The sequence below is a fragment of the Myotis lucifugus genome, unplaced genomic scaffold (genome assembly GCF_000147115.1).
Source record: "Myotis lucifugus unplaced genomic scaffold, Myoluc2.0 scaffold_674, whole genome shotgun sequence".
NCBI classification, from domain to species: domain Eukaryota; kingdom Metazoa; phylum Chordata; class Mammalia; order Chiroptera; family Vespertilionidae; genus Myotis; species Myotis lucifugus.
The window spans coordinates 252,386-268,745 of record NW_005871722.1 but is presented as its reverse complement, the minus strand read 5'-3'; the positions used below and the strand labels follow the sequence as shown (position 1 = coordinate 268,745).

Here is a 16,360-nt window from a genome sequence, read left to right as displayed (position 1 = left end):
TTTCATAACGGCTGGGGATGGAGACGAGACGAAGGAAAGTGCCAGGATTTCTGATGCGTGTGGGCCCTGGGAGGTTCCCCGCGGGCCCTTGGCCCCGTTGGTGACAGGGAGGCCTGGATGGTGTGACGAAGGACCGTCCCCTCCCACACCCTGGTTGACGGCGTCCTCAATCCGAGCCCTTTGACCGCTGGACCGTGGGTCTCAGTGCATCCTCACAGGGCAACACCTGGGCACCGAGGAGACTTCGTAATGAGCTATTTCCAACTCAGGGAGGTGGCGTGAACCGATTTCAATTCGCCAAAACAATTTAAAAACCTGATTACCAGAAATCCTAATTCACTAGAATGTTTTCCCCCTCAGGGGGCCACTTTTAGGAGGAAAAGGGAAAATTGGAAGAAAATAGGTTAGTAACAAAGACTTGAGATTGGGGGCCAGTATGAGTTCCTTATCAGGGCAGGGAAGGAATATGTCTTAATAATAATAATACCCTAGCTGGTTTGGCTCAGTGGATAGAGCATCAGCCTGCAGACTGAAAGGTCCCAGATTTGATTCCCTGTCAAGGTCACATGCCCTGGTTTTAAGCTCAATCCTCAGTGTGGGGCGTGCAGGAGGCAGCCAATCAATGATTCTCATCATTGATGTTTCTATCTCTCTCTCCCTCTCTCTTCCTCTCTGAAATCAATAAAAATATATTTAAGAAAGTAATAACAACAACAACCCCTATCAAAGGCAAGAGGTGGGTATTAAAGATTGAAAGATTGGAACTACCACTTCCTAGGAGACCCTCAGCTTCCCAGAAATTACATGCGCCGGTTCCCCGAGCCTGACCTTCAGTACCAAGCGACCTTGTTGCTTCATCACAAGGTCGTATTCGTGTGTGTGTGCCCGGAGGCTTCGGGCACTCTGTCTCCACTGCGGCCCCGGGGGATGCGGGTAAGGAGGTGGCATCACACCAGCGCCCCACCCTCCAGTGCTGCAAATGTGGGTCCCTCTTGGCATTTCCCCAGCAGCTGTGGGGGTCACCACTGGTCCCTTCAGCTCTGAGCCACTTGTAAGACAGAGCAGTGGCCTCAGCCCCCACGGAGCGTGAAGCAGGGGGCACTTCTGCGCTGGGCCCCCTTCGCGCTGCGTCCTGCCCTGCCCTGTCCTTGGGACAGGGTGACACTTCCTGACAGGCCCCTGGCCCCCGCCCTGCGGAGGGAAGGTTGCGCTGGCGGGCACACTTCTCAATGATGAAGAAAACCAAGTTCTTTAGATCCGTATTAGAGCAAACAGTCGTATAAAAACCATTTAGCACAGGAGCTCGAAGCCAAGTTGATTTTAAGAGCTCAGGGACAGATGGCTTCATTTTGCTTCTTCCCAAGGGATGGCGTTCCGTGGAAGCACAGGGTGCCTGGGGTCTGTCGAGTCGAAGGGCAGACACGGCCATGCACCCCCGCACCGCTGTCTCTAACCGCGAGGAGCAGAACTTGATGCTAAATGGTGGTGCGTTCCCATATGTCCGTCCCCGAGGGAGGGGCTGTGTGCTTGGCATTTTCCCAGGCTCCAGTTTAAACGCTTCGTTTTCTAACTGGTAAATGCTAAGGAGTCAGACTCTAGAGACGTGTCAGTGGATCTGAGCTAAAGCATACAGGCTCCCGCCCGGCCGGTGTGGCTCAGAGATTGCGCATCAACCCAAGAACCAAGAGGCCACGGGTTCGATTCCTGGTCAGGGCATATGCCGGGTGATGTCTCTATCTCTTTACTCCTCTCCCTTCCTCTAAAAATCAATAAAGGGGAAAAAAAAAGTACAGGCTCCCACCTTAAGAACATTGGATGTTCAATTTTTTTAAATAAGAATTCTGTTAAAATGTCAGGTAGTTAATAAAAATTACCAGCAGATTAAAAAAATATATAACCAACCCTGCAGGTGTGGCTCAGTGGTTGAGCTTCAACCTGTGAACCAGGAGGTCACAGTTGGATTCCCAGTCAGGGCACATGCCTGGGTTGTGGGCTCAATGCCCAGTAGGCAGGAGGCAGCCGATCGATGGTTCTCTCTCATCACTGATGTTTCCATCTCTCTCTCCCTCTCTGAAATCAATAAACATATTTAAATATATGTACATATATACAATATATATATACATGTATGTGATCACAATGGTACAGAACTCTCCTTGAGTAAAGAAAACTGCAATAAATATCCTGAAGAAATGAAAGCCTTTGCCATTTCCTTGATGAGAGTCATGTTCACTGTGACACTGAACCTGAACTGGCCTGGGCACACAAGCCAGTCTGGCAGAGGCTCCTGGGGTTGACGGTGTTGGTGTCCGCAGCGCACCTGCCCTGTCCGTGCCAACCCCGATGGGTCTGCCTCTCCAGCGGCCTGTCTGCAGTTCTGGACGCGTCACCCAGACCGCTGGCAGCGGCTCCTGCGCAGCATGTACTGGCACGGCCTGGCGAGTCTCCGCTGTGAAAACGCCGAGCAGTACCGAGCAGTACCCTGGGAAGGGCTGAAAAGGGTGTGAAGAGACAGAGCCGGGGAGGCAGAGTGAGGCCGCCACACGGAGGAGTTCACGTTTATTTAACATGCAATCATGGTGGTAATTACAGAGCAATTATTTCATATGGGCATATTACGAGGAGAGAATTAAAATAATTTGTAAAAAGACTAAAATGAATGGGTTCCGTGGCAGTTTTCATGTCACTGCACTTGCTGGTGCTAAAAAGGAGCATAAAGCAGCCCAGGTGTCGCTTCCTGTTGTGTCCGCTCAGCCTCCCGTCCGCTCAGCCTCCCGTCCGCTCAGCCACCTGTCCGCTCAGCCTCCCGTCCGCTCAGCCACCTGTTCACTCAGCCTCCCGTCCACTCAGCCTCCCGTCCGCTCAGCCTCCCGTCCACTTAGCCTTCCAACCACTTAGCCTTCCAACCGCCTACCCATCCATCCACTTAGCTGTTCGTCCGCTTTGCCTTCTGTCCGCTCAGCCACCTGTCCACTCCCAACTTGACGATGCTGAATTGCTACTTGACGGCTCTGACTATGCAAACAGTTCATTTCTTATAAAGAAAAACAAGGAACTTTCTTGATCCTACAAGCGAGTTAAACAGAAAAAAATCCTTTTTCCCTGGTCCTGCGTCCTTTGCCTGTCACAGACGCTCAGGGTTAAAGGGATTTGACAGATACCAGGTGTAAGAATTCTTCAAACTGTATCTGGTGAGTGACTTTTCACAATATGGCAGGGAAAATGAGGTCGGCGCTGAGCTGAGACAGTCCGTGTGCAAGTACTAGCCTTGCCTGCGAGGTCCTAGAACAAGCTGCAAAGATCAGGTTCACACGTTTCTTTTAAAATTAAGAAATGGTATCCCCGTGCTGCCGAGCTCCTTGGCAAACAGATGAGCCGCACCCGGATCTTGACTCTGACGTGTGCAGCTCAGCCTTTGGGGGGGGATGGGCATCGCCTTCGAGAGCTGACCTGCTCCCTGCGGGCCGATCTGTGCTTCTGCTACTTCGCGGACAGCCCGCTCATCCGATGACCACCGGGGTTCTTTGGAATGGCCATGTGACGTGCATTAGTGCCTTTACACCTCCCACACGCACCAGAGAATGCCTGAGACCCCGGCAATGAATAAAAATAATAACAACAAATACAAGAAGAAAAGGGGGAGAAAATAAAACCAGGGGAAGGACAATCCAATGTTCCTGTGGGAACTGGGAGGACCAGCAGAGAAACGTCAAGTGCTCAGATTAGGAAACGCTGAGTCCGGGATTTATGCGGCTCCTCCGCCAGCGAACTGGGCCACCTCTCATCACCCGGGGGATCGCTCAGGTGCTGCCTCTGAAAGTAGGTCTTCCAAGAAAAGGAATGAGGATCGATTTTTGTAAATGGGATGCGCCTTTAACAAGCGCTAACGTTTTCTTCAGAGCAGAGATGCACGGTGCGTAGCAGACTGGGCTTCTAAGGGTAGGTTTTCACACACGGACCCTGTGCCAATAACATCCCCAAATGTCTAGCTAATCATCTAGTTGTCAAACACTCCCACTAGCTAATAAGCATCGTGGGCGATACTATTATTACTTTCTTCTGTGATTCAGATGCTGCAAACCGGCCACAGGCCATAAAAAGCCTCAGAAAGCAGAGTTTTGCTCGGCTTGTGCGGCTGCACATTTCCGGGGGGTTGGGGGTGCACGCACCCTCCAGCTTCTTACCAGGCCTGTTAGGCTCAGTGACCTCCCCTACCCACCCCCTGGCACAGCTTGGGTTCCTTGGCCTAATCGAACTCCATGCCTCCGTAGCATTTAAATAGCACAAAGCGGGGAGGGAAGGAGCGTCACCTCACAGAGAACGGCCAGAAGTCGTTTTCACCCCGAGGAGAGCTGGCTGAGAAGATGGTTCCTGAGGTCCCTCTGGCCGCGGACGCTGCGAGCTCTCCTCTCAACCTACTTAGTCTAAGATAATAAAACAGGACACAAAGTGTCCAGACCGGCTCAAGGTCAGCTGGGAAGGTGGGGTGAAGCCCAAATGAAGCCCTTCCCTGGTGTCCTCACGCGGGGGCTCGGCCACGGGGCCCTGCTCGCTGATGAGGGTGCGGGCTCCCGAGAGCAGTTCCCGACACAAAGGAGCCTGCGAAGCTCCACGTGTCCTTGCAGGGACAGGGAGACTGTTACAGCCCTTCCTCCCAGACACACCCTCCTCCATCTGTGCTCCCTGAGCCACGGTACAAGTGATAATGCGTGAACAAGGAGCATCATTTGGGAAAATGGTTGGAGGACGACATGTAAGACTCAGAAAGGGTCAGGGCCAGACAAGAGTCCACGAAACGAATGTCTTCCAAAGTAGTCCATGCAGGGTCAGCGTTCAGAATGCATTTGCAAGACCCTCTCGCCTTCCCAGAGGAAATACAATAAACCCTCCATAAAGAGCTCCAGCATTTCAGCCACGGTGGCTCCGTGGTTGAGCATCATCCTATGACCCAGGAGGTCACGGTTTGATTCCTGATCAGGGCACGTGCCCGGGTTGCGGGCTCCATTCCCAGTGTTGGGGCGTGCAGGAGGCAGCCAGTCAGATTCTCACCCATCACTGATGTTTCTATCTCTCTCCCTCTCTCTTCCTCTCTGAAATCAATAAAAATATTTTTTTTAAAAAAAAGAAAAGAGCTTGTGGCAAACTCTCGGGCTCTCCCTGCACCAGCCACCTACTGCCCTGGGGGAGGCTCCGGCCAGGCCTTTCAGAACCTGGAGTTGCTGACGCCACAAAGCATGCTCTGCTGCTGCCGCCACCCACGCCTTGCTGTCGTGCTCGGCACCCACACGGAGCTTCAGACCCAGCGGAGGCAGCGAACCTGGGAATGACCGCTACCATCTGCGGCCAGTGCCAGGCGCTCTGCCCAAGCTCTGCCCGTACCAGCCTGTGAGTCCTCCCCGCCCCACGTAAGAGGAGCTTTTAGGATCTGTTTTCTAAAAAAGGAGACGGAGCCTCAGGAAGAAAGCGCTGACGACTCGCTCAAGGTCACACAACTGCATCTGAAGCCAGAGGCCTCACCTCGACTCCAGGGTCAAAGGCTGGCAGACCTGCCTGCCCTGTCTTGTTTTTGACCTTTTGTATTTTTTATTTTTTGGTGCCATAAATATAGGGCGTCCCCCCAAAAGTATAAGACACTTTGAATTATAAAGGCATATTTATTAAAATACATTTTATTTTCAAAACTGAGCTGTCGGCTACTGAAGTGTGTGTACATTGTTTGACACCCGGGACATGTAGTTTCTAAAGTCACTTTTGTGTGTGTTTTAATGACATCTGTGGGTTTTTCTGAATGTTCCTATTAAGTGTGTGTGCGTGTGTGTGTGTGTGTGTGCATGTGTGTGCGTGTGCGTGTGCGTGTGTGTGTGGTGATGATTTTACCCAATAACATGAGCAGTCCCAATCTAACTGTAAAGGGGAACTATAGTCAAAGTGCCTGCAACTCAGAGCTTGCTGAGCTGCGTGGAACATCCTGCTGTTACGTTTGGAGGGTCTGTGCCTGCTCAGCAGACAGAGAAAGGCTGGGATGGAGGGTGTCGGGATAAATGTAATGTCTGTCCCACTTGCATTCCAGGCGCACCTGCAGATTGGATCAGGCTGAGGGCCCTGTGCCGGCCGTGGGCGAGCCCGGGATGGAGAGCCACAGCTGAGGCTCTGGCGTCCTGGCCTCTGAAAACTCCAGAGAACCGTCCTGCGGGCTCCGGAACTCTCCGCCGCGCCACCGAGACTTTGCTTGAATGTTTGTGGGTCACTCCAGGGCGTTCGCCAGCTGCTGAGAGGTGCGCGGGCAGGGCGGGCCGGCTCAGTGGCGGGCGGCATGGCCAGGATGCGACCTGCTCCGGCGGCGGCGTCCGGCCTGGCGCTGGGCTTGCTGCTGGCCTCCCTCGCCGGGTCCTCCCTGCAGAGTGGCGAGTGCCCGCAGCTGTGCGTGTGCGAGGTCCGGCCCTGGTTCACCCCACAGTCCACCTACCGTGAGGCCACCACCGTGGACTGCAACGACCTGCGCCTCACCCGCATCCCCGGCAACCTGTCCAGCGACACGCAGGTGCTGCTGCTGCAGAGCAACAGCATCGCGGCCACGGCCGACGAGCTGCAGCAGCTCTGCAACCTGACGGAGCTCGACGTCTCGCAGAACAACTTCAGCAGCATCCGAGAGGTGGGGCTGGCCAACCTGAGCCGGCTCACCACGCTGCACCTGGAGGAGAACCAGATCGCCGAGCTGCCCGACCGCTGCCTGCAGGACCTGGGCAGCCTGCAGGAGCTCTACATCAACCACAACCAGATCCGCGCCATCTCGGCGCGCGCCTTCGCCGGCCTGCGCAACCTGCTGCGGCTGCACCTCAACTCCAACAGGCTCAGGGTGATCGACAGCCGCTGGTTCGAGGCCACGCCCAACCTGGAGATCCTCATGATCGGCGAGAACCCCGTGGTCGGCATCCTGGACATGAACTTCCGGCCCCTCGTGAACCTGCGGAGCTTGGTGCTGGCGGGCATGTGCCTCACCGACGTGCCCGGGAACGCGCTGGTGGGCCTGGACAGCCTGGAGAGCCTGTCCTTTTACGACAACAGGCTGGTCAAGGTCCCCCAGCTGGCCCTGCAGAAAGTCCCCAATTTGAAGTTCCTCGACCTCAATAAGAACCCCATCCACAAAATCCAGGAGGGGGACTTCCGGAACATGCTCCGGCTGAAGGAGCTGGGGCTCAACAACATGGGGGAGCTGGTGTCCGTGGACCGCTACGCCCTCGACAACCTGCCCGAGCTCACCAAGCTGGAGGCCACCAACAACCCCAAGCTCTCCTACGTCCACCGCCGGGCCTTCCGCGGCGTGCCCGCGCTGGAGAGCCTCATGCTGAACAACAACGCCCTCCACGCCGTGTACCGGGCCACCGTGGCGTCGCTCCCCAACCTGCGTGAGATCGGCATCCACAGCAACCCGCTGCGGTGCGACTGCGTCCTCCGCTGGGTGGCCGCCAACACGACCAGCATCCGCTTCATGGAGCCGCTGTCCATGCTCTGCGCCGCGCCGCCCGAGCTGCGGGGGCAGCCGGTGAAGGACGCGCTGGCCCGGGACTCGGGCGAGCGCTGCCTCCCCATGATCGCCCACGACGCCTTCCCCGGCCACCTGAGCGTGGAGCTCGGCGCCACGGTGCTCCTGGACTGCCGGGCCCTGGCTGAGCCGGAGCCCGAGATCTACTGGGTCACGCCCCTTGGGAGGAAGATAACCGGGGACACGCTCTCCGACAGGTACACGCTGAGTAGTGAGGGCACCTTGGAGATCCCCAACGTCCGCACGGAAGATTCCGGGAGGTACACCTGCGTGGCCCAGAATGTGGAAGGCGCCGACACGCGCGTGGTCACGGTGAAGGTCAACGGGACCCTCCTGGACGGGGCCCAGGTGCTGAAAATGTATGTGAAGCAGACGGAGTCCCACTCCATCCTCGTGTCCTGGAAAGTGACCTCCAACGTCATGACGTCGAACCTCAAGTGGTCCTCGGCCACCATGAAGGTCGACAACCCGCACATCACCTACACGGCCCGGGTGCCCGTGGACGTCCACGAGTACAACCTCACGCACCTGCAGCCGTCCACCGACTACGAGGTGTGCCTCACCGTGTCCAACGTCCACCAGCAGACGCAGCGGTCCTGTGTCAACGTCACCACCAAAACGGCCGCCTTCGCCCTGGACCTCTCCGACCAGGACGCCAGCACGGCCCTGGCCGCCGTCATGGGCTCCATGTTCGCCGTCGTCAGCCTCGCGTCCACGGCCGTGTACGTCGCCAAAAGGTTCAAGAGGAAAAACTACCACCACTCGTTGAAAAAGTACATGCAGAAGACCTCGTCGATCCCGCTCAACGAGCTGTACCCCCCGCTCATCAACCTCTGGGAAGGGGACCCCGAGAAGGACAAGGACGGGGCCGCGGAGGCCAAGCCCGCCCAGGTGGACACGTCCAGGAGCTATTACATGTGGTAACGCCGGGAGACGCTGCTCTGGCAGCGAGGAGCACAAAGACGCTTTTGCTTTATTCTGCAAAAGTAACACGTGGGAGACTTTTGTATTTTGGACTTTGGGGCAGAGCGGAGGGGCCGGGTGGCCATCTCAGTTTTTTGTGTTTTTTTGTTTGTTTTCTTAGTGGAGCGTATCGCAGCGAGCCTGGGCTTCCGGAGTGTGTTCGGTTTTTATTCTTACCATTCTTATGATTATGATTTTATTATGATTATTCTTTGGTTTTAGTTGTCCTGCTAAACTCAATGATGCTGTTTTAACGACCATGCTCCATGCAATGATCAGTGGCAGGCTGGGGTTCCCCTGTGCCGTGGCCGGCAGCGTGACCCCGTCTTCCGAAGCCATCGGCAGAAAGCACCGCGTCCTCCCAAAAGCGGCCACGTGGTTGAGGAGCAGCGTGGACCCTTGGCAGCCACTTGGCCCACAGACTTTCAACTCAAGTGACCACGGCTAGACTGTTACCTGCTTTGAATGGTGTTAGTTGACTGCACTGTAACCTTGTATCCACTGACTTGAATGTTTGCCTTTGAACACGGACATTTCTTTTTGTAATCAATCGTTAAAGAGGCTTAGGCCAAGCTAACAGGCAATAGAAACACGTTCTATATCAGGTTTTTTTAATGTAACAAACCACATGTTACTTGTTACCTTCTTCTTTTTATCTTTAGTAGACACTTTTGAAAGAAAAAGACAATACCTTTGGTGTGTTTCACTCACCAACATGTGGTGTACAGTGAAGACAGGACTCTAATAAATTAGTTTTGTTCTGATTTTTTAGAACACTTGCAATAACGTATCCCGTAGTTCTTGCTAGTGGCAGCGTGCTATTTTTCATGCCCCTCAAACCAACTGCCCAGATAAACCGGCTACCACGTGATGCTTTTCAAAACTGGGCCCTAAAGAGTTCTGAAGTCTTTTTGTAGGGGAAGAAATATCTATTTTGATGCAGATGTTTTAATGGACAGGATTTCTATATTTTAAATATTACTGACCAGACCCAATGGAGGAAACAGTTCATATGAAGAAAAAAGGTGTATTGCTGTATCCTATGCATAACTAAGCACGGATGGAGATATATATGGGGAGAGGAAGAGGGAGGGAGGGAGGGGGGAAGAGAGAGAGAAAGGGGGGGAGAGAGAGATGCGTAGGCTATGTCTCATTCCTTCTCTGTAAGGGTTTGTTAAAATCTGATATTACAGTAGTAGCCACGCGCCCCGGCGGAGTGCCAATCAGTTAGTAGTATTCCAGATGCAGTCTGTGCTGTTCCTTTGCTAACAGCTGTCTATCTGCTTAGACCCATATTAGCCCATCTGGGTGTGGAGACCCCTGCAGGTGATGGACAGAAAACAGAGCGGCTTCTGGGCAGCTGGCATGTTCCATCCAAGTACCAGAGAGAGAGAGAGGCTTTCGCAGGATTCGGTGTTTCCTGGGAAATGTGTGTGAGAAACAGAACAGGAGGCGGATTTAGGTAGGAGGCTGGTTCCACTGGGGGTGGGGTGGACTTCACAGTGTAATTAGAGGCGAAAGGACTCATTGGAAACGAGACTGATAAAGCCGAGGAGCACGGTAAGGCTGTTCCCAATGGCACCTGCCGCCAGGCCTGCAGGCAGTCGCACCAGGAGCCTGAGCTGGGAGAGGAGTGAGCGCGAGCAGGTGCCACTGAGCACAACCAGGGAAAGGCAGGAAGAAGCGAGGGCGAGGCTGGCTGGAGGGTTTCTTTCTTTAATATATATATATGATTTCAGAGAGGAAGGGAGAGATGGAAACATCAATAATGAGAGAGAACCATTGATCGGCTGCCTCCTGCACGCCCCCTACTGGGAATTGAACCTGCAACCCAGGCATGTGCCCTGACAGGGAATCAAACCATGACCTCCTGGTTCATAGGTCGATGCTCAATCACGGAGCCATGCTGGCCGGGCGGGTTTCTTTCTTTAGTCAATTCCTTGTCCCATGACTCACTTAGAAAGGCAGACCATGGCTTTCAAGACCACGAGTGCCTGAGCTCGAAGCATCTCTCCCCATGGCCGTCCTTTGTTGGTGAGGAAAGCCTGGGCCAGGGAGGGAAGAGTGGGACCGGCCAGGTCAGACCCCCTGCCCGCCGCCCAGGACAGGGGACCGGCAGTTCCACGCCCAGCTCACCTAACCCTGCTCCCGAACATGCTCCATCCTCGGTGCCTCAGCTCGGGTCAGTTCCAGCACCAGGCGATACTGCCCCCGGTGGTACTGCCCAGGGAACGCCAGGTAGGGACACAGAGAATCGGAGCTGCTTGGGGCGACTTTGGGGGGATTCCTGTGCGGGTTCTTGTCTTCAAATATCTGCAGAGAGCAGCGAGCCACCCGCCAAACTCCCGCTGAGCTGCACGAGGAGGAGGGGAGCAACGGCAGCTCTGGGCCCGGGCAGGGAGGGGCGCCCTCAGACCACATTCACTGAGCAGGGTGGGCACTCAGATGCCAGGGAGGCGCTGGAGGAGAGCAGCCACTTCCCTCCAGGGTCGTCACTACCTCGCGCAAGGCCAGTTTTGGGGAGAAACATCTCTTCTAACTCCTTCTCCTCTAATACAATATCGTAGCTGATTTTTCCCTCGTCTGTGCTAATTGGTTGGGTTTTGGTTACTAGAAAGCAAGATGGCAGGGTGCTCTTCCCCCTCGCCACGCACGCCCTCGTCTGCGCTTCATTTAACTCGGTGAGTTAGACCAGGCGATGCCACAACAGAGTCCTGGCTGATGGCGGCGGCTGCACCTTCCCCAGGAAGGTGACGAACACCGTCACTCTCTAATTTCCCTTCTCCCCGCTGCTCCCGGCTGCCTTCAGGGCTATAACGTGGCTCCAACCTGAGGTGACAACGTTATTTTTGGAGCCGTGTCTTTTAAAACGGGCATTCCCAAATGTGCCCATTAGTTCATGACCAAGTCAACAGATGTCGTGACCACCGAAGCAAACTCGATGTGTGTCCGCTTTTCTCGTCGGACTGTGGGGTTAAGAGAGGAACGGTCACCTTCCTCAAACCAACAGGACCAGCGTCCGTTACCCTCTCGCCCACCGTTGGGTGTTTATTTATCCCGTCGTCCATTTCTTCGCTGGGGACCCCACACCCGATGCCTGCTGGGAGCTTGCTTCCCACCCCCGCATCCATCTTCCTGCATTTCCTTCTCCTCCTCTCGGCCTGGAAGCCGGGAGCAAAAACCATCCCTTATCTCTGCCCCGGAGCCCAGAACTCCATGCCTCCTGCCTTCCTAGTCATTGACACGGAACCTGGCCACTCCCCACGCCTCCTGCCCACAGCGGATGCGTCTCCTCCGCTCACTTCCTTCCCTCTCGCCTGCTGCAAAGAGAATTTCTTTGTTAATATTCACAAGGGATTAGCTGGAGGGAAATGCTTCTCTAGAGGTGGGTGTTAGACTCGCCACCCAGAGCGGGGAATGAGTCCGCCCGGAGTCTCTGCGGGACCTGTCCGACCTGGGAGGGAGGTGCCTTCCCTTCCCGCCTCCTCCCGGCCCCAGCGTGCTCCCCGTCTGGACCCACGGCGGGAACCCAGGTGAGAATAAGCAGATGGCGCGGCCAGCACAGGGAACAGCAAGAACTGCACGGGGTCCGTGCAGAACTCGGAGACCTGAGGGTGCTAACGTCAAGTGCACGGCACCCCCACAGGCAGGGACCGTGGGCGTGTCCTAGGGGGCTCTACTGCAGATCCGGGGGATGGGCCCTCGCTCCAGTGTCCTCTCCCTCCATCTGCGGAAGGGCGGAGGCCGGGGGTCAGAGGGCATGCGGGGAAGGCAGAGTGACCATGGAGGACAGCTCGTGGGAGACGACACGGAGGCTTCTCTCTGGCCTAAGACACAACTTCCTCTCTCCCTTCAGAAGCGTTATTTGCTGGGCATCTGAGGGGCACATTGAAACTGTCCACCTCAGGCTATTGATTTTAGAGAGAGGGAAAGAGGGAGAGACAGGGAGAGAGAGAGGAAGAAGAGAGAGACAGAGAGAGAAACATGCATCAGCTCCTCCTACCGGGGATCCAGCCTGCAACCCTGGGCCTGTGCCCTGACCTGGAATTGAAGGGGCGACTCTTTGTTGCATGAGACGAGGCCCAACCACCTGAGCCACATGGGCCAGGGCCATCAGGCTAAACTCCCTATACTCTCCCCTCGCTCGTGCCCAGGAAATAACCTTCGTAACCATTTCCGGGGGAGGTTCAGCCTCGTTCTTTCCTCAGCAGCAAACCAGGGGAGGCTGCGTAAAACGAGTGACCAACTCAGTGCTCAGCTCCAACGCGTAAACGGGGAAAAAGCGACGTTCGTATAATCGGGAAGCTGAGAGGGTGGCATCTGAGATCCTGGAAACGAGCGGCACTGAAGGGTGTGCTGTGTGTAACAAGCGCGCTGGCCCCCGACACGCCCGTGTCCGGTACATACACGCCCTGGGACTCGGAGCCAGAACAGGCACCTGAGCAGGTGGCTGTGGGCACGCCGAGTGAGGCCAGGCCCTGCTCTCCCCTCTGCGGGGCCTTCCTCGCCCCCGCCCCCCGAGATTAAACGGACAAGGCACCTTTCATCCTCGGAAGGGAGCTGTCCTGAATGAAGCAGCATTTTAATGCATCGATGAAACCGAAGAGGGTGGTCATGGGGGAGAGGTAAGCCATCTACTATGGTGGCTTTTGCAAGAGTCGAGAGGGAGGAACATGTCTTATCAATAATACTGAGACACGTTTGCACGGTGACAGGTGACTGCTAGAACTAGTGGGTGACCGCACTGTAAGGTTCAAAAATACCGAATCACTATGCTGTGCCCCTGGAACTAATTCAACATTGTATGGCATCTACACGTAAATAAAATAACATGAAACTCTTACTCCTAAAAACCCGTTACCGTGTCTCTAGCCCCCGGCCAGGAGCTCCACACGGATCATTTACACGTCGTCCTCCTGCGCCCTGGGAGGTGAGCACCACTGTCCTCGATGGGTGATGGGCGAGGAGAAAAGTGGATACTCAGCCTCGAGGTGCCAGCACCTTCCCGAAACCCCACCGCTGGGGAGGCAGACCTGGAGCTCGGGGCCTATGCGACCGAGGGGCCTGGTTTTCAATGGTCAAATGGTCTGCAAGCGAAATCCAGCTCAAAAGGTAGAACAGCCCAAAAGTGCCCTTGGCACTTGGCACAGACGGAGGGATGGAGCAAAGGGGGAGCACCACGGCTCAGCACACGGGGTCCATGAGACCCCAACCGAGATGGAGACGTGGAAACAGCAGCGAGTGGAAGAAAGGAAAGGAAAGGGTGACGACTCAACGTCTGTGACGCCGGGCGTGGCGCAGCGGCTGAGCGTCGACCTATGAACCAGGAGGTCACAGTTCGATTCCCGGTCAGGGCACAGGCCCGGGTTGCGGGCTCCATCCCCAGTGTGGGGCGTGCAGGAGGCAGCCGATCCACGATTCTCTCTCGTCATTGATGTTTCTCTCTCTCTCCCTCTCCCTTCCTCTCTGAAATCAATAAAAAAATATATTTTTTAAAATATATTTTATTGATTTTTTACAGAGAGGAAGGGAGAGGGATAGAGAGTTAGAAACATCGATGAGAGAGAAACATCGACCAGCTGCCTCCTGCACACCCCCTACTGGGGATGTGCCCGCAACCAAGGTACATGCCCTTGACTGGAATCGGACCCGGGACCCTTCAGTCCACAGACCGATGCTTTATCCACTGAACAAACTGGTCAGGGCAAGAAAAATATATTTAAAAAAAAAAAAAGTTTGTGACAACAACTCCACACAAAGAAGCTGCAGAAGGAAACGGTGATCAGTTAATTAGTTCATGGCGGGCGGTGGGGGTGGGGGGCAGAGTGGATCCCACACATTACGCAGAGCACGTGGCTGCTCGGCTGTGGGAGCCCCTGGCCGTGCAGTCTCGGCAGCCTGCAGTACTAATCGGGCGGGAAGCGCCCCATTCGTCAGGTGGGGGAGCAGCCGTTCGCAGCCACAGGTGCTGGGCTAGGATTCCCACACCCGCTGCCCGGCTCCTAGGCCCCTGAGCCTTCCTGGTCCCGAGGCCCTGGGACGGGTGGATCTCGCTGGCAGGGTGGCTCCATTCTCTCCTGAGAGGGGAGCGAGGGGAAGACAAGGTTCCTGGCCTCGGGAGCATCTTTCAAGGACCTTTCGAGGCTGTGGGCGGGGCTGACGCCAAGGCTCCGGGAAAAGGAAAAGTGCCAAGTGCCGCCTCGGCACATTTTAATTCTCCTCCGATCTGTTCCTCGCGCTGCCCCCACCGCCCAGAGCAGAGACTGGTGCCGATGCCCGTGCGTTCTAATCTCCACTTTCCCGTAAGTCACCCGAGACGGAGCTCGGGCCCGACAGCCTCCCGGAGAGCCTGACGGGGAGGGTGTTCTGCCGGATCCCGGGTCCTTGTGATCTGCAAAGACCTTCATGTAAAATACATGACGTCCTGTCTCCTAAGGGGCAAGTTAGTTTAACCTGCTCCTGCTTTACTCATGAAACTGTGAAAACAGGACACCATGAATATTCACCCTCCTGTTAGAACAGCGCACACTTATAACAGGGCTCGATGCCACCAACACGTATTCTTTCTTTTGTTCTTAATTTTATTGATATCAGAGAGGAAGGGAGAAGAAAAGAGAGAAATATCAATAGTGAGAGAGAATCATGGATCGGCTGCCTCCTGCACACCCCACACTGGGGATTGAGCCCACAACTGGGGCATGTGGCCCGACCAGGAATTGAACTGTGACCTCCTGGTTCAGAGGTCAATGCTCAACCACTGAGCCACACCGGCTAGGCCCACCCAAATGTATTCTGACTGGCGTGGGCGTTGGGTCCCATCTGCCATTCAACCTACAAATGGCATTTCTTCTCCCGATTGTAACAGTGATATCTGCTCACAGTAGGTTCTGTCCGATCAGACTAGGGCCACCCTAATGTCCTCATTTTCATTTCACTACCTCTTTAGAAGTCCTACCTCCAAATACAGGCACATTCTGCGGTCCTGGGGTCAGGACGTCATCATACACGTTTGGGGGACACGACTCAGCCCCTGGCAGCCCTGCGTGTGCATGGGAGGCTTGCTCGGGGCGAGGCACGGCGGGAGCCGTGGTCTGACAGACTCCGCGTGGGGCACGTTCTTCCCCGTGGCATGCAACCAGTTCTGGTCCCCAGCGGGGCCTCCTCTGTGGGTCTCCTCGGGGCGGAGACAAAGGAGAGCTGCAGAAACCTTCACACACCACGGAGCTCAAGCCCCTCCTTTGCAGAGGGAGACACTGAGGCCAGGGAAAGGTATCGACGTGGCTGAGAGCTCCCAGGGGTGGAGGAGCTGAGACTAGAACTCCGGTCTCCTGAATGTCAGAAATGGAAAAACGGCCCGGCAGTGTGGCTCAGTGGTTGAGCGTCGACCATGAACCAGGAGGTCACAGTTCGATTCCCACTCAGGGCAATGATTCTTTCTCATTGATGTCTGTCTGTCTGTCTGTCTGTCTCTCTCTCTCTCTCTCTCTCTCTCTCTCTCCCTTCCACGCTGAAATCAATAAAAATATTTTTTTTAAAAAGAGGAAGAAATGGGAAAAAGTTAAGTTTTCCCCAAATTGTCCCACCTGCATCGCCAGGTAATGCCTGCGGCCCCTGCCCTCGGCCGTGGAGGAGGAGTGGCCGTGTCAGACGCTGTCTGACTGTGAAAGTCTTGCTTCAGCTGCTCTAACGTGTGGGCTCCCTCTGCTGCAGCCCAGCCCCTGCCCAGACCCTCGTGCTCAGCCATCCACAGGCCTCCCCTCCCCAGCCCATGTCTTCTCTTCCTGAAAAAAAGCATTTTGTTTTCAAAACACAGGGGACCTGGTCTTTTCCCCGCCATCGTGTGGCCGAGCACCA

General features: G+C 55.3%; 1 protein-coding gene across 1 annotated transcript; it reads left to right on the top strand.

Annotated features, from left to right (window-relative positions):
* Nucleotides 1–6,023: 6,023 nt before the first annotated feature.
* Nucleotides 6,024–9,289, top strand: LRRN1 (leucine rich repeat neuronal 1). Its single transcript, XM_023746405.1, has one exon. The coding sequence runs from the start codon at nucleotides 6,314–6,316 to the stop codon at nucleotides 8,465–8,467; it is 2,154 nt and encodes a 717-aa protein (XP_023602173.1). The 5' UTR covers nucleotides 6,024–6,313; the 3' UTR covers nucleotides 8,468–9,289.
* Nucleotides 9,290–16,360: the final 7,071 nt, after the last annotated feature.